The 25,418-nt window shown below is 38.2% G+C and overlaps 1 protein-coding gene across 9 annotated transcripts in view; it reads left to right on the top strand.

Annotated features, from left to right (window-relative positions):
* LOC113075276 (protein IMPACT) overlaps nt 1-23,897 on the top strand; it is a 34,124-nt gene extending 10,227 nt beyond the window's left edge. For 5 of the 9 annotated variants that reach the window (XM_026247973.1, XM_026247971.1, XM_026247970.1 and 2 more), the window contains exons 3-12: nt 21-149; nt 640-692; nt 790-852; nt 962-1,041; nt 8,473-8,604; nt 9,446-9,540; nt 14,759-14,832; nt 17,130-17,220; nt 21,121-21,255; nt 23,629-23,897. In XM_026247973.1, the coding sequence (XP_026103758.1) occupies nt 21-149; nt 640-692; nt 790-852; nt 962-1,041; nt 8,473-8,604; nt 9,446-9,540; nt 14,759-14,832; nt 17,130-17,220; nt 21,121-21,255; nt 23,629-23,688 (912 nt within the window). In that variant the 3' untranslated portion in view covers nt 23,689-23,897. Of the gene's footprint in view, nt 1-20; nt 150-639; nt 693-789; nt 853-961; nt 1,042-8,472; nt 8,605-9,445; nt 9,541-14,758; nt 14,833-17,129; nt 17,221-21,120; nt 21,256-23,628 lie in introns of those variants that run through there. The other 4 variants (XM_026247974.1, XR_003280907.1, XM_026247975.1 and 1 more) reach the window with 4 other exon arrangements.
* Nucleotides 23,898-25,418: the final 1,521 nt, after the last annotated feature.

Raw genomic sequence — 25,418 nt, 5'->3', positions numbered from 1 at the left:
TGTGTGTGTGTGTGTTGCAGATGGAGGAGATCGAGGCGCTGTCCTCCATCTACGGGGACGAGTGGTGTGTGATCGATGAAGCGGCCAGAGTTTTCTGCATCAGAGTGTCAGATGACTCGCAGCGGCCCACACTTACGCTCTGTTTACAGGTGCGAGAGTCACACATCTGACTTATCAGTGTGCTGAATGTGACCCTGGGGCACAAAACCAGTCAGAAGGGTACATTTTTGGAAATTGAGATTGATACATCATCTGAAAGCTGAATATTGAGCTCTCCATTGATGTATGGTTTGTTATGATCGGATAACATTTGGCTGAGGTAAAGCTATTTGAAAATCTGAGGGTGCAAAAAAATCTAAATACTGAGAAAATCATCTTTACAGTTGTTCAAATGAAGTTTTAGCTATGCATATTACTATTCAAATAAGCAGTTTTTATATATTTATGGTAGGAAATGTACTAAATATCTTCATGGAACATGATCTTTACTCAATATCCTGATGATTTTTTGGCATAAAAGAAAAAGTGTTATTTTTGGACCCATACAAATGCAACTGTGCTGCTTATGACTATGGTTTTGTGCTCCAGAGTCACAGATGTGTTCACGAACGTCTAATGTGTGTTTCTGTCTGTTTGAAGATCATACTTCCTCCAGATTACCCGAGCTCGGCGCCTCCGGTGTATCAGATCAAGTAACGTTGACGGTTGACGTCTGATTGCTTGCGGTTTGAGTCTTGTGTTGGGAGCTGAATAGCTTGTGTGACTGATGTGTTGTTTGTGTCCTGACAGCGCTGGCTGGCTCAGAGGAGCAGACAGAATGACTCTGGCCAACAGTTTAGAGGAGCTGTACGTGTGAGTATGTGTGTCGGTGTAATATCTGCATCAGTCACTACTGACACTTCATAACCGTCATCTGTATTCAGTATAATTTCTGTCACATCTGTTTCTGTTTTTAATATAGGGAGAATACAGGGGAGAGTATTCTGTATCTGTGGGTGGAGAAAATAAGAGAATTCCTCGTCGAAAAATCACAAAGTGCAGGTAAGAGCTAGTGGAGCTGAATTAGTCTCACCTTCATTGTTTCTTATAATGATTGGTAAGTTATGAAAGTGGCTTTTCAGAAGTAATATGTGAGCTGATTAGGGGTTGTACAGTAGGGGGCAGTAGATGAAATGAGATATGAGAGGCTCAAATCAATCTTTATTATGCAAGACTGATCCATATCTAGCGACTGTATAAATAGGTCTGTCACTGGTGAGAGATTAGATGGTGGAGTCAGTAATTAACATGATTGCACAGCTCACACGACCCATGCACAAGGCATTATTGGTGGATCTTCCCCACCTTTCTTCAGTTTTAACGTGGTGTCAGGAATGCCAGCGATTCTTGCATGTCTCATGAAGCAAATGTTGATTCAGATTCAGTGAAACTTTTCAGCTTTATATTCTGTAGAACATAGACGCATTTACAGAAAGTGTTTTCCCAGACATCTTCTCATTACAGACACAGACGGCGGAGCGTTTGTGCTTTTGGATTTTGTCACCGCACCAGACGCCGTTCCCTTCTGGGAACTAATTGCGCTCTGTTTTAAAGCCCCACGAGGGGTTTGTTTTGTTGTGTTGTTGTGAGCCCCAAAGCGCGCTCATTTTTGTGTAAAGTGAACTCTGGGAAGCGGGAGAATTAGAGTCAGGAGGGGTATCACGCTGTCATTTATTTCCTCCGGCTTTTAAGGAACACGGCGTTCCACCGGCGAATGGAAATTACACATGACCGTCTCTGTATCCAGATGCGAAAACACAAAAAATGCATAGGTGCTCGACATCGAGAAATCAAGCAAATGTTCGGGTCTGTGGTTTCATCAGCCCTTTGAAAAGAATAGGAGGCTTACAGAGCTCTCTGCGGCGATATACAGGAAGGAGGCACAATTGAAACAGGTGCACGGGGCCTGCTGGCAATCAGGTACACGGCCTGTCATTAACCTAGAAGTAATAGACCCTTCAGCTCACGGAGAGCAGCCTCTTTTGATTGTTCGAAACTGGTAGGTGGAGAGCAGCATCTCAGTAACCAAAGAAGTTATAAAATCTCGGCAGAGTCCAGAAGTATGTAGTTACAGTGCATTGAAACATATGGCTGGGATTGGGTTTTAGAACACATTTATGCTGATGCCTTTGTCGAAAGCAGTTTCCATATGGGAATGTCCCAAGCATCTTATCATATGTGAAAAAAGATCTTCATTTTCAAAAATTCACTGTTTCTTTTTTTTTTTTTATCCATTCAATGAAAATCAATGAGGTCCAAAGTCGTGTGGTTCCCAACATTCAACGAAACAAATATAGCTGCCGCTTTTAGCAAAATGTTTTTCCAAATGGGAATATCCCAAGCAATTTATCATATTTCACTAAAGAAGGTATTTTGAAATATGTTCAAGTGTGTTTTCCATCCATAGAATGAGAGTCAGTTGGGTCCAAAGACGTTTGGTTCCCAACATTGTATAAAACATCTAGCTGGCGGTTTTATAAAAAACGGTTTCCAAATGAAAATATCCCAATCATTTTATAATAAACACACACACACACACACACAAATGTTCATACACTGAAATTGAATGGGGTCCAAAGTTGTTTCCCAACGTTCTATAGTATACCCATATAGTGCTTTGACATAAATTGGCTTCCAAATGGGAATATCCCAAGTGGGGCTGGACGATTAAGCGAAAAGAAATCAAAACCAAGATTTAGACCTGCTAACATAATTTTCCCATGTCAGTTATTTCGTTGTTTTAATCCTGTTAATATTTTCTTAGTCTGCGCTCTACGGAGGTTTATGACTGTTGAGTCTTTTGAAGCATCTCGCATGCGAGTGTTGTGTTAAATAATAAAAAATGTTACACCAATCAAAAGACCCCGGAGGCGGATCAAGTGGTGCAAGCTTTGACATGGTATGGCAACTTTTGTTTGTGATGGAAACATGGTGGATTCTGTGCTGTGAATACCTATTTATAAAAACCATTGCTGGTTCCCATTGCTCAAACAAAACGTCTTACAAAAGTTAAACTGGTTTGAAATGGCTTAACAAACTCATTTTGACTGGTTGTGGTTAATACTTGTGCCAACATCAGGTTACTATTACATTTATGCATTTGGTAGATGCTTTTTATTAAAAGCATTCAAGGTACAATTCTATCATCTCTTTCCTAGGGAATCAAACCAATGATCTTGTTCTTGTTAGCTACTTGTTTGAGCTACAGGAAGGTTCACTTCAGTGTGCTATCATTATGATAAAAATAACCCTGTAGATACTGAGTGGGCAGTTGACAGGACCTCAGCACCTGACAGGATAATATCCCACAAGTCCAATCTCTGGACGTTCACACGTTTTCCCTGCACATTGAAATACTTCTGAATCGCCACACAATGCAAAAGGTTGGGATGCTATTCACTTGAGTAGCCCAGTCACTTGTTCCCATGTCATTTCTCCTCGTCTGCCTCAAATATCTCTTGCCTTTGAACATAATGTTTGCCAGAATTATTGCACGCTGGATATTGGATCCATGCCTTTGATCTCGATAAAGTCGAATTGTTTGGATCAAATAAACACTGCAGCCTGCCGCGGTGAAGGTAGATGGGTTTTTTAAGAGCGCTCCTTCTCCCTCCTGTCACAGACCTCGGCGTTGGGGAGATCTAATCGTAATCGATGAAGAGTCTTGTGCTGCCTTGACAGAACCTGTTAATCTTTTTCACCAGGGCTCTAAAAGTTCCCATGAGGTCAGTGGCAAGTCCAAGAATTGACCCTGATGGGTTTTGACACTCAGATCGTTTTCTCGGCTCTTCTTGGAAGGTGGAGAAGATCTTCTTTTTTTTAAAACCTTTTTAGAGGAGGGAATTAGCTTTGTTAGCTTGGATCGATAACTCTTTTTTTCCCCAAGTAGAGTTCATCTGAGTGTAGACAGGTTTATTTGTTGCATGCAGGCATTTTTCTGTCATATAAAATGTCCCTGTTACCCAAAAGCTCACAAGGTGTCCTGAGAAATCACACTGCATGACAGCCCCTGATTCCTTGCTAGCTGTGCTTTTCATTTTTGGCTCAATCAAAAATGTGTAGGTAGTGGATACCTGTCTGTCATTTTTGCATGTTCTGGATTGACAGATTTGGTTGGGAAGAAGACATTTTGAGAGGAGGCCAAGTCTGCAAGTGGTGTTTTTTTTTTACACAAACTATCTGCATCCTGCTCATTAGAATTTTTAAGTATATCTGTTACATAATCTCCTGTTACGTAATTTCATATAGAAACGTCTCATTGGTATCCCATAATATTGTCAAGTCTTTGATTTGTAGTTCTGTCTGCCAGTAACGTGCTACAATAGAAACTAATTACCCATTGGTGGTATGTCGATGCAAAAAAAACCATTGCAATCTACAAATAACGTCAACTGGCTATCAATTTAAAGTGCTACTTGTTTCTTGTTGTTCCATACTAGTACAAGTAGCATGCAATTTTATCTAGGCTTAGCACTGGTTAACGGTCAGACGATAGTCCACTACCAAACGAATCCTTAAAAGCTATTGTTTTTGAAGGACAGCTCACCCACGCCTTTCGCTGAATGTGATAATTGCGACTTGAAATTATGTATGTATGTCAACGGTTTTAATATGCAAATGAGTTCCCATGAATGGTGCACTCAAGAGGGAAATGGATCTCCAACTGAATGGTGGGGGGAAAAATGGAAATGCGCGCGTGACTAGCCAAGTCCCATTAATTATTTTAAGTCTCGCCTTGTCACAAGGTCTTCGTAAGGTGCCACACTCCATAAAATCAGATGTAGAAAGAAAGACACTCAATTACAGGAGTGTGGGTTGGCGAACGTATCAGATCTTGCTTCATTAGAACCCTTTAATAGAAACAAAATTGCACGTTTGTAGACGTAGCAAAGTTTGAGTGATAAGTGTTGAGAAGGAGTGCAGCTTTACTGTCAAACGGTTCAAGGTGACAAAACTAAATGATGGTAATCAGGATGTAATCACAGTGGTAAACAGACCTTCTGATTTGACCTTCACCCATCAGTAAGCGTTCTGCACATTGAGTCTTGACATCCTATCACAACACCTGTATACGAGACACATCCCTGCTGACAAAATCAATCTCGAGGTGCAGAGCAGATGGTGATCCACTGCATGAGCACTTACTAGAAACCATCAGGGCAGAAACTGTGAATGAATGCAGGATATTGCTGGTTTAAAGCCATTTTTCTTTGCATTTTCATTGTTGTTGTTGGTTAAAGGATAAGTTTACCCAATTTCAACCAGCTTCGTATTGTAACAGTGTCTGTAGTAGATGGAAATGAACTGTCGAATTTCTCCTGCACCCAGATATCAGTGTTTATTTATCAGCAGATGTCTGTAGGATGGAAATGACTTAATTTGGATCGACTTCTTGAGGAGAAACAGGATATGATGTTGTTTTTACATCGATCTGTTTTTCCACATGTATCATTATTCTCTTCATTAGGCCATTGTAGAAGTCATTAGACCGCAGGGCCGTGACACCATCAGAAATTTGTCCAAAATCTGTCTCGGGTGACAATCGTAGGCTGAATGTAGTATGTACTTGGTTTAAGTTAGATTAGCTCATCTTTTGGAGTAACCAGTGGACCAGAAAACCTCTAAAAACAACATATTGCAAACTAGACACCAGCTAACCACCGTAAATAGTTTTTTGGTAGTGGTCCCATGAATTAAATTTCTAATGTAACTAGTGTGAGCAGATGTAAAAAGATTTGGCAAAGAACCTGTATTCAGCATGTCAAGCAAATTGGAAGCAATTGACGACATCGACCGTGTGTTGTTTACTACACCGTTCGTTTAACTCCAAATCTCGAGATCACGACTTCGACAGGTTGCCCGTGTCCTACGGAGAATCTGTCTTTTGAATGATTCATTAGTGTTTTGAAGAAACGAACGCCAAAGTTAAATCAAGCCCTTGATTACCTGTTTTGAACATCTGTCTCGTTCCAACTTGATTTCTTATGTTTTCAAATGAACGTTTCGGCTTTGACGACTCCGTGTGCGATTCCGAAACCCCATTGTTTCACTGTGATGTGCTCAGTGTGTCATGCGGTTGTTTCTTTTTTGTAGTGTGAATATTACATTAGCGATGCTAATTTGTTCCCCCCACACGTTTTGGTAAACAAACAGGCCTAAATACACCCGGCTCATTCCAATACATGGCTAACGTTGACGGTAACGTCACTTTGGAAGAAGTAACTTAATCTAATATCAAACTTCAGAGGGAAGGTTATTAGCGTCTTCCCTCATCAGCTGAATGATTACAGGCCTAATATTCAACATTGTCATGAAAAGTGGCACCTCCCTTCACACTCAGCAAACATCAGCTCTGTTTTTAGAGTAATTATGCAGATGAGAGCCTAGTTACTGCAGGTTGTGCAGTGAAGGCCCCTCAGAGAGATCAAAAGGTTGTGTTTTTTTTTTTTTTTTGTATTTCCTCGGGGCATGAATATTCACGTCTGACACTGAGAGGTGGGGGCGGTTGAGGAGAAATGGAAGGAAGTCAAAATTTTGGAACCAGTTACATTTTTTGACAAGCTATAATTAAATTCCCATATCGATGTGCCTCAGATTTACTGAACTAAACAGGAAAGAAAAGCCAAGCGCAGTTTCAGATGTATTTTCTGATTCGATTATTCAGGCGTTTGTTTAAAGATGAGCTTGAGGTTAATTTTGTGGTCAGAAGGGTTGTAATATGTGCTTGACTATACTGACCAGGGTATGGCAACAGTCATGGAAAACCTGGTGATTAAAACGTGTGATTTCTAGACCTGGAATAGTCATTGAAATCCTTGAAGTCACTGGAATTTCAAGGCACTTGGGAACCCAGAAAACCAATTGAGATGTGTTCGGATCTAAGGATTTTTATTTTATTTTTTCTTGACATTTGTACGTTGACATTTAATCGCAACCTCTTAAACTTTCAGAAACTAGTCTATTTCCCAAATTTGGGTGCATAGCGAGATATTTTAAAGAGGTTAATTTGGTTTGATGGGGAACGTCAGCATTATGATCAAGCAGAAATCTCTGCCAACGGTCACATAATGCAATTAATATTCATTATCCAGTCCACATCTGGCACAGAGTTTGTGTGCTGAACAAACTTCCTGAGGACACAAGATGTGAACAACAGATGAAAAGAAAATAATCTTCAGCAAAAAATTAGCACTTTTTAAAATTCACAGAGCTTTGGCTCTAATCATTGAACTAAGCATTTAAGCTTTCAAATAGTGTCTCATATGAATGTCAACTAGGCATTTAAAAGCATGTCGTGTTTCATGAAGAGAGGCTGATGAGATTCATAATGTCTTCCTCCCACTTTTCCCATTGTTACGATGCCCTGGTGCCAAGACCTAGTACCTGACAGGGCATACAAATGAAAATCATCCCTAGCGATCTCTGAAAAGGGATTTTGAAACATTTTGAGCCTCTATGACCATGAAAATGGAGAAGTCAAGGAGATTCCTTGGTCGAATGTGTGGGAAAGCTGTTTTTATCACTGAATCTTAATGCCGTACTTCAGAACAGCTGGAACGGCTGATTGCGACTTAATTTAGGTCTCATTTAATTCCTCGTTTCAAGATTTCAAATGATTTCAACGACTGACAGTGATTTGAGTCCGAATGTGTTTTTAGCGTACTCTTAAAAATAGGTCTCAGAAATGGGTATTTGCAGTGATGCCATAGAAGAAACATTTTGGGTTCCCAAAGAACCTTGCAGTGAACAGTTCTTAAAAGAATCAATTTGAAGAACATATTAATAATCTAAAGAACCTTTTCCACTAATTTAATATATATATATATATATATATATATATATATATATATATATATATATATATATATATATATATATATATATATATATATACATACACACACACACACACACACACACATATATATATATATTTTTTTTTTATTGGCATCAGAGTTTCTCCATTGAACACAGATGCCAATAAAGAGCCTTTTCTGAGTGTAAATTGTTGCATTCAGTTCATGTTCAACTGCTGTTGTTTAATGAATGTGGCTCTTTGAGATGTTTCCATGCATTATTTATCTTAGTTGCTTTGAAATCTTGATAGAAGTGCGCTTTGACCCTTCAAATTATAGTATGGGGTTATACAGGGCCAAGTATGTGTTGTTTTAAAAGAGGTGTTAAGGACTATTCAAACTATGTTTGAAGATTAATTAAAGAAACTTGTGGAAGAATGTCACTGACCTTTTTTTATTAACATTTTGAGCACTATTTATTTTAATCTTTAGAAATCAATTTATAGAGTAAAATGTCTTGCATATTTGCATTAGATGTCCTTGGCGTTATTGCCGATTGACTGAAATGTCCAATGGTCTGTTCAATTATTCGTTTCCACTACAATTCATTGTCCTGTGCATGTATCTGTATTTTTAGATGGACCAGAAATGGGTAAGACGGTGACAACAGAGGAAGAAGGTCATGACTACGACGAGGACGATCTTCCAGACTACAGCATGCTAAAACTCACCAACCAAACAGCTCAGCTCCTCTCCAGTGTTTCTGATGGTACGTTTCAGTATACTGACATTTATTACCATTCTCCAAAGGAATTCCTTAAGAAAGAAACACTGGGTCTTAATAACTAACAATTGTGTGTAGGGATGCCACGAGACCACATTTTCCAGAATGAGGGCTATGTTTTTGGTACCGCATACTGATACCTGTATTTTCATTGCTTTTGTAATTTGTAAAAAATATTGGGATGTTAGTTAGCAAATAGACATTCCCTTCAGTTATTTTCACACTTAAATATGCCAATTAAAATGTATTTGACAAGTTTTTGTTACGTTTGATGAAACATTAATGCACATATTTCAGTTTATGCGTATACTAGGGTGATTATGTGTTTATAGTGCTTAATAATGGCCAAACCATTCTATTTTGGAGTAAAATGGGAAAAATAATACCTGTCAAAAAACACTTTTAGTAGACATATAATAATCCATGCTTTTTTCCAGTGTACAGAAGTTCACAGGAGTTTATTATATTAATCTGTTGCACTAAACACTCCGAAATGAACTGAAAACCATTCAAAAACTGAAGAATGTATGTATTCAACTGTATTGTGGCATATACATGCTTAGTAAATGAGACCCATTGTTCGTGACTCTTTTTAATTTATCAACACGAAAGGGATTAGATCATGAAAAGTGGGAAGTTCTTCAAGCACCTGAGCTTTGAGAAAGTAAAGTGTTTGGTCATATTTGACTTTAAAACTTCGTTCAAAGTAGCGATGACAGGCACGTCTTGTGTAAAGCGATCCAAGTCAATTAGTCATTAGTGGCTCGCCAGTCATTCAAAGGACTGCTTTTATTTGCTTTTGTTGTTTTGTTTTTTTTTGTTGTAGATGAAGAGTTGCCACTGATTAAACACAGGGAGACTATCACGGATAGACGGAGCACGTTCCAGCCTCATTTAGCCGCGGTGGTGACTCCTAAACAGGTGTGAGTCATTACCCGTGTTCCTTCTATCAGACTCTGTGTGCCAACTAAACCATTTTTCTTGCCAAAGATATCAGGCCTGCAGAATCTGGGTTTAATAACAGCCGCCATTGTTTCGCATATCAGCGCTTGACACTGTTTTTGAAACGCCGATCACTCGGGTCTCTAATGCCCTCAGCGCTTGCTTTCTTCTCTTTTTAACTTGTGGAGTTGACTGTCGAGTCCCTCCCCCGTGTGTCGGAGCAAACAGACACTTGACGTGTGACTGCAGCATCGTCGTTCACCGTGCCCAGCTGGATGCATGGCGTATGACTCACGCACAGCTGGCCCTGACGCCGCGGCTCTTACCACATCATTACAGGCTGCATAGAAACCCCCCTTCCCCAAACTTCATTGTCTTCCACATTCCTCATCGAGGTCTGTGGCCTGCACAGGTGTCGGCATTGTGCATCAGTTACAGCGCGCTTGATACCGCGAATGTTGAGCGACAGAAGAGCAGTCGTCTTCAATGACACTCTGCCCTTAAGTAAGACGTTGGCATTTCCGCCACTTGTTCATGCATAAACCAATTTTCTTTGTGTGATTGACAGTTTGAAGCTAAACGCTGACTATTTAAATGTTCAGCCTTCCGCCGGCTTTATATCTAAGTGGATGCATTTGTGAAGCACACAGTGGGTTTACGAACCCATACAGCTGGTGTTTTCAAGTGCTGGAGTGTTTATTACGTAGATGTGTTTACATTTGGGCTACTTTGTTTTCCTGGGTGATTGCTAGGACGGTGCAACGTGGTAAATAGAGTGTTCTGGGTGTTTAAACATGTGGTTGAGCAGTTACTAGGGCATTCTGGGAAGTCCAGACTCTTTTTATGAATATTCAAACTTTTCTGCTTCCTCCATTTGAGCATTTAGATCACAAAACAACAATTGCTTTTACTGCCTAACGCTTATTTTACAATTTGAGGAAATCAAGTGAGTGAAGAACGTATTGTTCCCATTTAAAATGAAGATGAAAAATGTACCTTAAAGTTCTTGAAAATGTATTTTTGCTGAATGGAGTGGCATGAGGCATAATTATGCCTCACTATAAAGTAAATCCGTCACGCCGTATTTTGTTCAAATTGTAAGTGTGGTGAGTGCTGAATCTTGTTCTTTTCTTTAATGCCGCGTCTTTATGTGCAGGTGTGTTTAAAGCATTTGCAGTTATGAACCTGAGATGATTTTCAGTATAATACAGCTAATGCAAATGAGGAGCTTTATAAAAACTCGTTTGAAATCCCCCAGACAAGTGAGGAATTAAATTACAGTTCTTTGGGTAAATTAGATGGTAGATGATGTTTCAGACAGACCGAGTGCTTGATTAATGTCATCTGCTGTAGATGTTTACTCTTTAAAATTCATTCTGACGGAAGTGCATTAATATAATTTTTTTCTCTTATCATTTCTTTTCTTTCCTCTTTGTCTTTTTTTTGATTAGCTTTTTCCATTATCTTTGCCTCTCAGGGCTCCAAAAGGGATGTTGATATATTCATGTGGCTAGCTTTAAAATTAGCTTCATCCGTGCCGTAACTTCACTGAAGTCTGGACTATACTGCTCAACTTTGCACCAATTTACACCAATTCTGCACCAATGAGCAGAAACTTGTATTGTTAAGCATCAGACTCTGATTCTATCTAGTCCAAATCATCATGTCTGATATTTTGAGCCAATTTTAAAACTTTTTTTAATTATTTGTGATGTGTTTCTGCACGAGTTTGTTACGTTGAAGCACATTAAAGTCTGATAGTGTGTGATCCTCAGTCATTTAGTGTATGATGCCCAGTTTTTCCTCTGTAACCATTAGTAAGTATATGATGTCTAGAGTTTTAAAATCTGTAGGGCTGCAACAAATGATTATTTTGTTAATCGATCAATCTAACGATTATTAGAATGATTAATTGACTAATCATTGATTATTTAACTTATTAATCAGTAGACTTTAATTAGTCAGTTTTTGCAATTAGTTAAAATATTGAGTTCTACATATTCAGAGCTTCTGCAAACATTCACATCGCTGTAATCTGATGCTTTCTTAACTGCTGCTTTCTCACCGCTGTCAGTTTTGTTTTTTGTTGTTGTTATTGAGAGGAAAGCATGCAGCATATATATACATATTCATCTAAACGCTGTGTCTTCTCTTGAATTGCATTGAATTGCAGAGCCACACTGGTCTAACCACATTATTTCACACTCTTACATTAGGATATATGAGATCAAACGACTACTCAACAAAAGTATTTGTCGACAAGTTTTTGTTGTTTGCATTGTCGAATCATTTCAGCTCTACTTTATGGTTGAACTATATATTTTTTAAGTAATCAGCATTAAGTTTTTTGCCTCATGGACAACCCAAACTGAATCTAGAGACCAGAATATCCCTCTTTTCACATGAGAAAACAGTTTGTGGCCTATGGATTCTTGGTTGACAATCAACAGTTATGGCGCATTGCACCTGCAGTGCTATACAGATGCCCTGAAGCGGACTGAACAACCTTATCAGTCCGAAAATTAGCTAGACAAGCTTGATATAAAATCAATGGACATGTTTAGCTCAGCAGAACAGCGGAGAGGGTCTGTCTGAGTGCATTAGACGCACTCTTCGAATTGTTCCATACAAACAAGGCCATGGGAAAGGGGGGAAAAAAGCATTCGCAGGCACATATCTCTGTCACTTTGTAGTTCTATTGGGATTTCAGAGGCCATTTTGATGCTTTTTGATCTTTGATATTGTGTTATCAGCAGGAACTTCAAAGTTTGGCCGTGCTCTAATTTCCATAAAAGGTTAGTGTTGACAGAAGTTTGTAAATGAGTTTGTCTGTGAACCCAAGACGCCAGACTCTGGTGGGGAACACGCACCTGTTTGTGTTCAGCATCTTCACAAGCTATAGATCTCAAAACATTTAATTAGATTTCCGCTCCACACAAAGATGGTTTCACAAAAGCCCGACACAAAACCCAAAGCAGCCTCCGAGGAAATATCAACGGGGTTTTTACGTTTTGGAGGATGTTGCTTTGTGTTTCCTGCTATTTGCTTTAGATCAGCACTGATAAAAAGGCAACATTTGCACACAGCATTCAAAAGATATCTCATTAGCCTCAGCCCGACACAGGTGTTCACGACGAGAGTATTAGCTGGAGAGAAAACAGATGAATCGCACTGATAGGGGCTCCAATTCGTGACAACTCTTTCTTTAGGGGAGCGCGCCGCTGTACATATTCATTAGCATCAAGCTTGCTGCTTTTCTCGACTCGTGAATGAAACTGTAGTCGAGAAGACGGTTGCATTTGTCTGTTTTTCTTTGGCTTCAATACAGTCCAACTCTGCAGTACGAGCAAGCACTCTGTACCTATTTTGGACTCTCTTTCTTGGTAAATAATGGAGGGACACTCAACGCAAATAGGCTGAAAACCATTTTGATGGACAGAAACAACTGGCAGAGTCCTTCCCAAGGGTCTTCCAGCAATATTTGAAGTCCTTGGTGTTGTGTACAAAACAGATTTACACTCAATATCTGCTCGCTCTCGCCCAGCTGGTTCTTTTAGCAAAGCCAGATATTGCCTGTAAAGCCATGAAAACCCAGAGCCGCTGTGAAGGTTGTGTGAGTCTGTTTTTTCCTGTATTGCATCAGGGATATGTCGCTTCTTTCTTAAGCACCTAAAACCTGTCCGTAATTGACGGTTTCTAAGCAAAGTTGTTGATATACGTTGTTTATGGTGAATTAAATATAATTCTCTTTCTCTGCTGAACTCACGGTTTGGTGTAGTGTTAGATCAGGGATTGGATCAGATTTGGTTTAATAATATTCCAGTTTTTGGTTCACGCTGGATGGCCAAAATCAGGCAATCAGAGCAGAAATGTTTGCACATACAACTAAAAATGGGTATCGTAATTGATACTTCCCAAGACTGAGATGTAGAATTGGTCACACGGGTTACCCATGTATATTTATTAATGAGTAGATTTACCTTTATGTGATTCTTCCTCTGTGAAGTCTCTTCCTTGGCTGTAAAACATTATAATAGAGTATCCTGCTTTAAATTACACTAGGAAACGTTTTTAATCAGGAAGTAGGTTGACTAATATTAAATTAGACTATTTTTATGAAACATACATTTGAAAGTTTGTATGTAATTACTTTTTAGATTTAGTTTGTTTGCAAAACATAGCATTGTTAAACGATTGCATACAGTTTATTAAAGTATTGTTAAGTCTACTTTAAATGCTCTTCTTTTCTGTCATGAATATAGACTTTGACTCTTATGGCGTCCAGTTATAGTCGAATGGGCTAATTGATGAAACAGTTTCCCATTTCCTCCAATCAATCTTTCTTCATTCATGTGTTTAATATACATGAGTAGCTTGATTGTGGACCAATCAGATTACACTGTGGGCGGGGCTTCTCTCCACAAGGCTAAAATAAAAAGGCCAACCAATTAAAGTGCTGGATATCAATTAATCAAGTACAAATGCCATCTACTGGTGAAGAACAGATGTTCACTAACAAATTCCTAGTCAATTTTACTGTAAAAATAACTTTTGAAGAAGTAAAACTGAAGTTACATTTTATTTTTTTTTATCAGTGAATCATCTTTTTGGTTGCATACGCAATTGTCTAATGATTGCAACAATTGCGCCAACTATTTAAATTGAAATGCTTTCAGCTGTGTCCGTATGTGAATAAAAACAGGCTTATATTTCTGTATAATTCGAGGTTGTGAGTTTTAGGTTGCTGTTTTTAAATAAATATTTCATATGCTCAGATTCGTCCACGAGTTGTTTATGGCCGAACCTGTTGTGGCAGGACTTGGTTTGCGTAGCAGTAATAAGTTGCGCTTCAAGTCTGCTCGTGTCCTTTGAAACAGTGTTTTATTAGCGTCAGTATGTAATGCACACACCCATCTAACACATACGTTCTTCAGATGATTCTTAAACCAGCCCGCGGTCCTTTAAAGACGAGCAGGGACTGAGAAATGAGCCTGTGATGGTGAGCGTGTGCTTGTTCATGTGTTGGCAGTCGTGTTGCATCACTGTGAAATGTTCTGTTGCTTGCAGCCTCTTTCCAGCAGTTTTAGTTATTCACATATTTTTCATATTCTGACGGCAGGTATGTTGGAAACAGTATCTGGTTTGGTATGCACGTAGGTTTCCATGTTTTTGTTTATATTTATTTATTTACTTGCAGGTTCAAAGGGTTCTGAATCATTTATATGAAAACAAGAAGATCGCAAGTGCCACTCACAATATCTATGCATACAGGTATTTCAGTTTTTAATTCATTATAAAGATTTACAGTTTTTAGGCAAACACTAACATATATATATATATATATATATATATATATATATATATATATATATATATATATATTAATTTACAGAATCCATTCGTTCCTTCATGCATAATTTAGTTTTATTTCTACAATAGATGTTTATCTTGCAGTTCATATCTCGTTATTCTAGCTACTTTTTAAGATAATTAAAGTAATCTCCCTTTGAATTGCATTAGTAAATGCTCATTGTAGTATTTGCATACTGATAGAAAAGGTATTAAAGTGAACATTTTACAAAATTGTTTGAGGTTTACATTTTAAAACAAGAAAAAATAAATCACTGTACTAAAAAAAAAGTCTTAATTCTAGGTACGTTCTCTGAAAACTGATATCTCATGGGATTTCTTATAAGTCAATGTATCTTGTTCTAAGGATGTTGAGATGTTTTTATCACTATAACCATCCTTAAAACAAGATAGATTCAACAGTTCAGTTTACATCAGATTTACAGATATTCTTTTTTTTTATATATTTTTGACCCATACAATGTATTTTTGGTTATTGCTACAAATATACCCTAGTGACTTAAGATTGGTTTTGTGCTCCAGGGTCACATTATGGTGTTATTCCAGTTAACATTTTTAATTAGTAATAAAGCTTTTTTTAGTTTTAGTTGACTATGATAACCCTGTTCTGCATTCAGCAATTGCTAGGGGAAGTTTTTCTTAGTATGTTATTAGATTTCAGCCAGTATTTCAATTATCGATGCGTTTAGGTTCATGCATTGACATGAAGACTGTAACGTCAATGCGGTACGTGTGTGTGTGTGTGTGTTTGAGCGAGCGCTGCGGCAGGGTTTCTTCATGACATGATCAGTGACATACAGTAGGGGTGGAGTGGCTGAGATTAAACCGCAGGTGATATTGACATTCAGCATGTTTCTGAAGCCCCTGGCGAATGAGGAGAGCTGGAGCACAAACACACAAAACCTCAAAAGAAAGCTGGTGGTTTCATTACAATTTATTGAATACATTAGTTATGATTACTTATTGATTGCTGTCGGTCATTACCGCGGAGAGTTCTTTATTAATGGCTTGCGGCAGAATATTTTGATCAGAAGATTGGTAAAGTACCATGTAAATGTGTGGAATATTTCAAATGTATAAACATTTTCAAGGTCTCGTCTGCTGACCAAGGCTGTATTTATTTAATCAAAATAAAAGAAAAATGTGAAATATTACTTCAATTTAAAATCACTGTTTTCTATGTGAATATCTGTTAAAGTGTAATTTATTCCTGTGATGCGCAGCTGTATTTTCAGCATCATTCCTCCAGTCTTCAGTGTCACATGATCCTTCAGAAATCACTCTGATATACTGAATATAAATACTCACTCATACAGTTTATATTTTAAAATTGCTTTTACATTGATTATTTTTACATTGACAATTATATATTTATAATTATATTATATTATATTATATACATGTATGTGTATGTTTATATTTACATAATAAATATACACGGTACACGTATATTATGTAAACTAAAACTTGTATTTTGGATGCGATTAATCGCGATTAATCGTTTGACAGCACTCATTTTTACATAGCCGCATAGAAAACAGCTATTTTAAATAGTAAAATATTTCACAATGTTAACGTTTCTTACTGTAATCCATAGTCAAAACCACTCGGACAACCTTAGAAACCATTAAACCATATTTTTCTTCTTCTTCTTTAACTTTTGCATTTGATCTGGTGAGGTCTTGTTGTTTTATCAAAACTCTGAACCGTACACTTTGTGATTTAGTACCCATTGGCCACTTTAATCACACCAGATACCCAAAGAAAGCATTCAAAATCCCATCATTCCCATCTCTGACACACACGAGGAGCCATATGTGCTCTCTGGGCAGCGCTTCGTCTCTTGGCTGTTGGTAAGTGACTGTCAACTGTGTTCATCTGCTGCTGCCTTTCATTCCCAACAACTGTTCCCCAAATGATGGACCTTGTGCGCTCAACACTGAAAAACCCTCAGCAGGGCGTCCCGATTTCCCACACTCCTCCCTTTGCCTGATATTACACCGCATCCAAATCCTCGTCCAATTTTGCTCTGAAATACACCCACGACTACAAAACCCCGGACGCAGTGTAATGCGAGAGCAAGTCGCTGCCGTTGGGATGGGCACTTTTTGTAAAAGTGGCCCCTGTGGGTCCTCAGGGCAAAGAGCTGTGATTTGTTTTCTGACATTTACTTAACAATGCCTTCATGTTTTCATCAGGATCTACTGTGAGGATAAAAACTCTTTCCTGCAGGACTGCGAAGACGATGGAGAAACCGCAGCGGGGGGCCGACTACTCCATCTCCTGCAGGTAATGTGTGTTTGAGTCAGGAGATCATCTGAAATATTGGCTCGTGGATGTCTTCATGATATGGTGACTTCCTTGTATTGGGATCATGGGTTTTCATAAGTTATGGCTTTCTTCTGGAGAAGTTCTGAAAGTTAATGCTGTTCTTAAAAGCAAATCGTAACATGGGCTGTCTAGTTTGGAAAAACACTCAGCTAATAAAAATAATTATATTTATAAATCTATATATTTATATAAATGTATTTTTATTTGGTTAATTTTTTATGTATATTTAAACCAAATACATTGTTTAGCATAACTGAGTCAACTAAATGCATTAATTTATATAAGTACTGTATGCGATTAATCGCATACAAAATACAACTTTTTGTTTACATAATATGTGTGTGCTGTGTATATTTATTATTTATATATAAATACACACACACATGCATTTATATACTTACGAAAAATGTTATGTTTATATTTTTTATATATTTATATGTAATGTAAATTACATGAATATAAATGTATACATGTAAATACTTCCGAAATGCATACTTGCATATGTGTATTTATATATAAATAATAAATTTACACAGTACATACATATATTATGTAAATGAAAACTTTTATTTTGGATGCGATTAATGGTTTGACAGCACTAATTAATACCAGTAAAACTAATTTTAATTAGTTATACAAAAAATGCAGGTTATTACTTTTTACAGTGAAGTTAATATTGAGTTCAATTTTAAACACAATAGTGTCAATATCATCCATTTTGCTCATTTGCAAACAACAATCGTTCCAATCAAAGCTACAGCAAAACTGTTGTATAGGTCTAAACCACACACAGCAGTGATTCATTACTTAATGAATCATTAGCGATTCATTCATAAAGATTCTTGTATAAAAAATAGCCATTCAAAATGAAACGGTTACATGAATGATTCAATGACTCATTCATTGGGACAGTGACTTGTGCTTTTAGCTTCATATTTAGAATATCTACATTTTTTTATTTAGTATTTCTAAATTCTTATTATCTTTATGCAATATTGAAGTAAAATGTTTTCATTTCTAAAGCTGCATTTTTTTCAATGCAATCCAGTGCTTTACTCATCTAACACACTAATGACTTTAAATGATCTTTTGGGATTTCTCAGCTCAAACTGATGTGTGATTAATTAGATCAAAAAAATAATAATTGTTTGACATTTCTAATACTTGGGGCTTTTTGTCATCTGTTTTATTTACAAAAGCAATATGCATCATTGTCTTTAATCTGTGGTTTGAAGTAAGCTGTGCACGTGTCAAACGTCGATTGCACATTTCAAGCATCCCTCCTCCTGTCCTGATCCCAGTGTCTTTCTTGCAGTGTCAGATATTTGCACGCCGATGTGTCATTCATCTTCGTGCTTATCTCCTGTTCTCTGATTAAAAGGCCTCGGAGCGCCAGCATCAACACCCTCCGGTGTGAAATATGACATGACACTGTAATCTCTACCCACTTTCATTTAGACTCGACCAAAAAACCCATACAGCATTTCTGTCAATAACCCTGACGGGAAATAAGCACACGGTCTGCTGCGACATTCCTTAAATTTATCAGGATACGGAGCTTCTGTGATGTTGTTTTTCAAATTATCTCCTCTCAAGTGTGATTTATTTCCAGTTTTGCTTCACTGTACAGTTACTACGAAAACCAAAAAATTGTATCTGAGTGAATGTGAAAACTAAATGATTTTTGTTATATGCCGATATGATAATGATCAAATTTGTATGTTTCGTTAAATATATAATTTAATTCTGTGTCCATTTTAATGGATATATCATTGATTCCGAATGTCATTTTCGTTTCACCCATCATGTCCTTTTTAAAATCATTACAAGCGATGACGAAATAAAAAAATGAATGGCTCTTCTGATCTGTTTTTCGCTTGAACGAATCATCGAAGTCACGAGTTTGAATCAATCGGAGCGTTCCCAGCGTAAATGACTCATTCGGTTGATTCTGTTTGTTTCGAGTTTGAATCAATCGGAGCATTCCCAGCGTAAATGACTCATTCAGTTGATTCTGTTTGTCTCGAGTCTGAATCAATCGGAGCGTTCCCAGTGTAAATGACTCATTCGGTTGATTCTGTTTGTTTCGAGTTTGAATCAATCGGAGCATTCCCAGCGTAAATGACTCATTCAGTTGATTCTGTTTGTCTCGAGTCTGAATCAATCGGAGCGTTCCCAGTGTAAATGACTCATTCGGTTGATTTGGTCCGTATTGAGTTTGAATCAATCGGAGCATTCCCAGCGTAAATTACTCATTCAGTTGATTCTGTTTGTCTCGAGTCTGAATCAATCGGAGCGTTCCCAGTGTAAATGACTCATTTGGTTGATTTGGTTCGTATCGAGTTTGAATCAATCGGAGCGTTCCCAGCGTAAATGACTCATTCGGGTTGATTCGGATCGTATCGAGTTTGAATCAATCGGAGCGTTTCCAGCGTAAATGACTCATTCTGTTGATTCTGTTTGTCTCGAGTTTGAATCAATCTAAGCGTTCCCAGCGTAAATTACTCATTCAATTGATTCTGTTTGTCTCGAGTATGAATCAATCGGAATGTTCCCAGCGTAAATGACTCATTCGGTTGATTCGGATCAAATCGAGTTTGAATCAATCGGAGCGTTCCCAGCATAAATGACTCATGTGGTTGATTCGGTTCGTCTCGAGTCTGAATCAATCGGATCGTTCCCATCGAAAATGACTCATTCAGTTGATTCAGATCGTATCGAGTTTGAATCATTCGGAGCTTTCATAGCGTAATGACTCATTCAGTTGATTCGGATCGTATCGAGTTTGAATCAATCGAAGCGTTCCAAGTGTAAATGACTCATTCAGTTGATTCAGTTCTTCTGTTCCTCTGTGAATTTTCCATTCCACAGATAACATTCAGCATTAATCAGCTAACATAGCTTAAGGTAACCGGTTTACTGCTAACTATTGAAACAAAAATACTAGTTAGATGGAAACATTGAGCGCTACGATAGAGTTTGTCACTTAATATACTATATTGGATATAGTTTGCTCTTTTCAGTTGAAAGCATCCAGTCTCTCATAGCATTGAAGTTCAATTTATCAATTTATTTGAGACATGATTGTTGCATCTGATTGCATTCAGGGTTTATTTTATTTTTGCATACTATTTTTGTATTTTATTTACACAAATGGATGCATTAATATGTTCAGAATTTGTAACTCTTGTCCATGAAAGGTTTTGAATGGGGGGAAATGCTATAATAAAGTTTAATATGGCCGATCTGTTGACCTCTTCCTTGGTGCATGAATGGAAATACAGCAGCGAACACTAACAGCCGTTCAACATGAGCTCATTTAGCCGGTTGGAGTTCATCCCACTATTTCCTGGTTTGTGAATCTGACTGCATGTTTGGAAAGAGAAAGGACTATTAATAGAGGTGGCGTGTGCAGATGGCTGAGATTTCCCTCCCCGCCGCGCTGCGGGAAAAAACACAACGCTGTAAAGACACTTGAGAGCTGTCATTCATCCCAGAGAACATATTCAGTCTATTCTGCGCCTTTGAAGTGACTCCTTTCCCAAACAGGGACTGACAGGCTGTGCGCAAACGTCTGTGAATCAGTGACTTGTCAGCCAATGTTATACTGTTTAAATGAATTAATCTTTCAGCTAATACATGTTTTGCATTAAGAAGTTGTGTATTTGCTGACATGCAACAGGTTTCCTAGCTAAAGCCAGGATTGACTCTCATCTGATGTTTCAGACTTGTGCCAAAGACTGTTGGTTTACATTTAGATGAGAAATGTGGTGCTGTACTGGAAGGGTTCTGTGAGCAGCACGCCGTCAGAGATTGCTTCAGAAATGTTGAAATGTGTTTTCTTTGGCTTCTGCACAGATCCTGGACGTGCGTAACGTGCTGGTGGTGGTCTCTCGGTGGTACGGCGGGATCCTGCTGGGGCCCGACCGCTTCAAACACATCAACAACTGCGCCAGGAACATCCTCATTCAGGAGGGTTACACCGACACTTCAGTAAGAATGAGAACAAACATGCTGTTTCCCAGACTGTTTATCACTTATACAGTTTAAAGGCTTGTGTGCTGTGTATTTATGATAGGACAATATTTGGCTGAAATACAACTCTTTGCAAATCTGCAATCTGAGGGTGCAAAAAAAATCTAAATATTGAGAAAATCATCTTTAAAGTTGTCCAAATGAAGTTCTTAGCAATGCATGTTACCACAGATTAATACATCCAAAAATATTAATAAACTGATATTAATTTAAATAGGTAATTTCTAGACAAATGTATACAAAGTCATGAGAATCCGTCAGTTTAATCCACATCCGCAGAAAGTCATTGGGTTCTTGTGATATCTTTTTATTAAATGTAAAGTGGCACAAGTCTCCTGTCGACGTGTTTGTTCTGTTCCTTCTGAGCTTCGTCTGGCTGCATTCATCAAGTCCTAAATGCTCTCTATTCCTGTTTTTTTGGTCGCGTCTGTGAACACGTATGGAGAGAAGCTCTCCTCTCGAGTGTCCGCCACTTACTCCGTGATAAGGTCACACAGAAACTAGTTGTGAGGAGATTTGCCGGCATGCGTCTGACTTCTTCCGAGGATTCATTTGTTTGTTGTTTTCTTTCATTTCTGTGCAAATGAGGCCTCGTGCTCAGCTGCGGGGCTGCTATGGTTACCCTGATAATAGGGACGCGTCGTCACATCGCAGACATACAATTACACGCATGTGTGATATGATTGTTTAAGGCTTTGCTAGAATTCATTACAGAAAGCTGGGGTCAATTAAAGCAGCATGTGTTGTTCATCACGGTCCGCTTTCTTCACGACTGAGTCTGTCACGATTCAGGAGCTCGAGCTCAGGCCCTCAGATCATTTGTGACGTGTTTCGAAATTGGTATCCGTCGCGCCACATGCCATAACGGTGATTGGCGTTAAAAGCACTTTTCTTCTTCTGCTTCTATTCTAAGCCAAGGTTTTCTATAATTCCTTTCATAATGGACGGAAAGAGTATGTTTCGCAACTCAGCGGCCCCAAAACTTGTTTACTTGACAATCTCGCACCATTACGCAAAACTGCTTATTAAAGACTAGTGGGTCTTTTGTAAAAAGACGTAATCACTGTAATTTGAGCATTTCGCTAATTACAGTTTTATTTTGTCATGCCACTCCAGAACTATATTGCATTAAGTGAACGTAGAGCCGAATATCGGCTTACAAGCATTAGCCGTGGACAGAAGGATTATATTTGTATGTTTATTTCAATATATGATGAAGATCATGGTATGTAAACAAATGATGTGTGTTATATAATTCCTGGTTAATTAGTATTTATTTATATGAACAGTAGATTAATACATACACAAATATTAGTTGTTTACTCGCACCACCAAAGAGACCATTACAGGAACCTGCCTCTTAAAAAACATTGGGTATTTTGTAAAAACACTAATTACTGTGATTTGAGCATTCCGCTAATTACAGTTTTATTTTATGCCACTTCAGAACTGTAACACAAAGTGAATGCACAGTCAAACCTCTGCTTAAATGCATTAGTCAAGAGATAAATCATCCATGCAATGCTAACTCGAGAGTCCTCCTCACTGCCATAATTTCCAGCCCATTTAGCATTGCATGAACATCGTGGTTCTTTATGAACTTAAGAACTCAGTAATGCGTATTGGAGATTCTTCACGGCGCACGTGTTGAGTTTGTAGTTTAGCTGTCTGATTGGAGCCATCAGCTTGTATAGATTTCCTAACACCGTGCATGTCTCAGGCTCAGATGTATCACGCTGTTCTTTCAGGGTGAAGATGAATGTTGTGTTATCTTCGCAGTTTGAGCCGGCTGACTCATTGTTCACATTCTGTCCACCGCGGCTCAAGAGTAATTAACATACAATGCATAATAACGACAGAGTAGCCGTGGTGCGAGCATGTCACGTGTGGAATAATTAAACCAGACTTCTTCCCAAACACTCATTTGGACACCATCGGGTCCCTGGAGACGCGGTATAAATAATAAAAAACAGTCAGAGGAATTTTAACAAGCCTTCTACTCTACTGGTAAAAATGACAATGATATTATTTATGGCACAGTTGCTTTATATTGCATCAGGGAAACATGCACTATTTGATAAAAGTCTCAAACTCAAAGTCTTCTGGTAGGCTGATTGCTAAGACATGGTGCTAGCGACGCAAAAATTGGGTTTCAATTCCAATTCTCAAATCCATGCTTTGAATGCTCACAGGTAATTGTTCACAGGACTATGAAGGAGTTGGAAATTGTTTGTTTTCATGGACGACTTTGCATTTATTAAGCTATTTTTTTTTCACTTAACCTGACACATTTCCAGTCTTATTACTTGTCTTTCATGTTTTCCGTTTCAGGAGGAAGCATCCAAAGCTGGAGGCAAGAATAAAAGACCTAAGGGCAAGAAGGCAAAATAAAAAACCTTCCTGGAACAGAGAAGACCTGGAATAAAGACAGACTTGGGACTGTGCTTTGTAAAATCATTCAGTGTTGTGATGAGGGTTAAACAACTTGGAAGTCAAACCAAAGATGGTTTCGTAAGCAATTGAGTTTAATGGTCTGTTGCTACGCATTATGTCACCCTAAGTGCTTTGTCTTATGAATAAAGATTTTTATGAAGTACAAATTGATTTGCAAATGAGGGTTTGAGACTTGCCTGAAGTCAAAAGGACAAACGAGTGCCAAACAGGTAATGAATACACCTGACATTCATCAGTGACCTTTGATCCTTTTTCCGGTTTAGTGATGCTCTAATAAAGTAATTTGATAAAGCTTGACAAAAGCAATTTGAGCTTTTCAAGGAGCGTCATACCAAAATGTCAGATTAAGGGGACTTTTTACGTCAAGTATGAAAGTTCATGAGATTGTCATTCCCATGTCTGATTGTCAAACGCCCATTATTTAGTCCTGTGGAGAGTCGCTCTCTAATATTGAGTTTTTCGCTCATACTTAACCTTTTGAATATTGCATGCTATATTTACCATTCAAACTTTGCAGGGCCAAAGTCCACTGCCACCTGGTGAGTTTGCAGAGCTATGACTTGCATACTAAGTGTCCTTAATGAGCTCATGTGAGAATAACTTGATCATTTTGGCGCATGATGTTCTAATAAGCAGATGCTAGGTCACCGGAAAACCATCTGAATACCAAGTTGGAAACGGTTTGGTGGCGTGTCTCGGAAAGCAACTAGTTGGTTTGCATTCTAGCCTCCCTGAGTCTTTCCATTCTGAGCTCATGAATGGTTCGCGAGCGGTGAATTCTTCTTTGGGAATGAGTCACCCAGAAAAAGTACTCGAGTGCTTTTTGACGTCTCGCCTTGGTTCCACTCTTTGTCTAAGGCACACACACATATCGTCGCTGTCTTCCTTTTTAAATACCTTGGGGTCTTTGACATTCTGAACTCTTTCCTGTCTGCAGCGATAGTCGTAGTCTTCTCACTTTCATCCTCTCTTCATGCATCTATTCCCTTTTCTCTGGCCTATTCTTTCATGCCTGCCTCTAGGTCTCCCTCCCTGTGTTCCCACTCTATTTCCTTTCAATGAATATTAACACATCTTTTGACTGTCAGCACCTACCCTTTCAGATTCAATTGCTTGCTTCGACTCAAGGGGCATTGCTAAATGCTTTGGTGGTGTTTTGCTGTGACATGTTTTCTGAGTATAAGTCTAAATCTGCCTTGCATGCAATACTGTTTGGCACATAATATTTGCCCTGAAAAATATTTTATTTGGTCTACAGAATCATGCAGCAAATGTGAAAACTGTTTTCCCAAAGGATGAATCTCAGCTAATATAGTTTCTGACAAGGGATCAAGGTTCTTTTCAAATAATGGTGCGGTGCACTGATACATTAAATTGGCTAAAACAACTTGCTAATTGTCCATCTGATTACTCAACAGTCCAAACTAAAATTGCTCAACCGTCTCATCTCAACTGTACCCAATGGATGGCTTTTATTTTTGGCCAGAACATCAAATTAGTGTTGATGGTGAGGAACTGCGCTATATATATTGATAGAAATACCCTTTTTAATACGCTTTTTAAGTGACGAAAATAGATCTGTGACTATGCTAATTGCCAAACCTTTTTGGAAGAAAATAAATCCATTATGGCGTGCAAATAAATGCACCTTGGAATTCTGCAGAAGA

Source organism: Carassius auratus, unplaced genomic scaffold, assembly GCF_003368295.1.
Source record: "Carassius auratus strain Wakin unplaced genomic scaffold, ASM336829v1 scaf_tig00016667, whole genome shotgun sequence".
Lineage (NCBI taxonomy): Eukaryota > Metazoa > Chordata > Actinopteri > Cypriniformes > Cyprinidae > Carassius > Carassius auratus.
The sequence above is the reverse complement of the archived record's forward strand: the minus strand, read 5'-3'. Positions and strand labels throughout refer to the sequence as shown.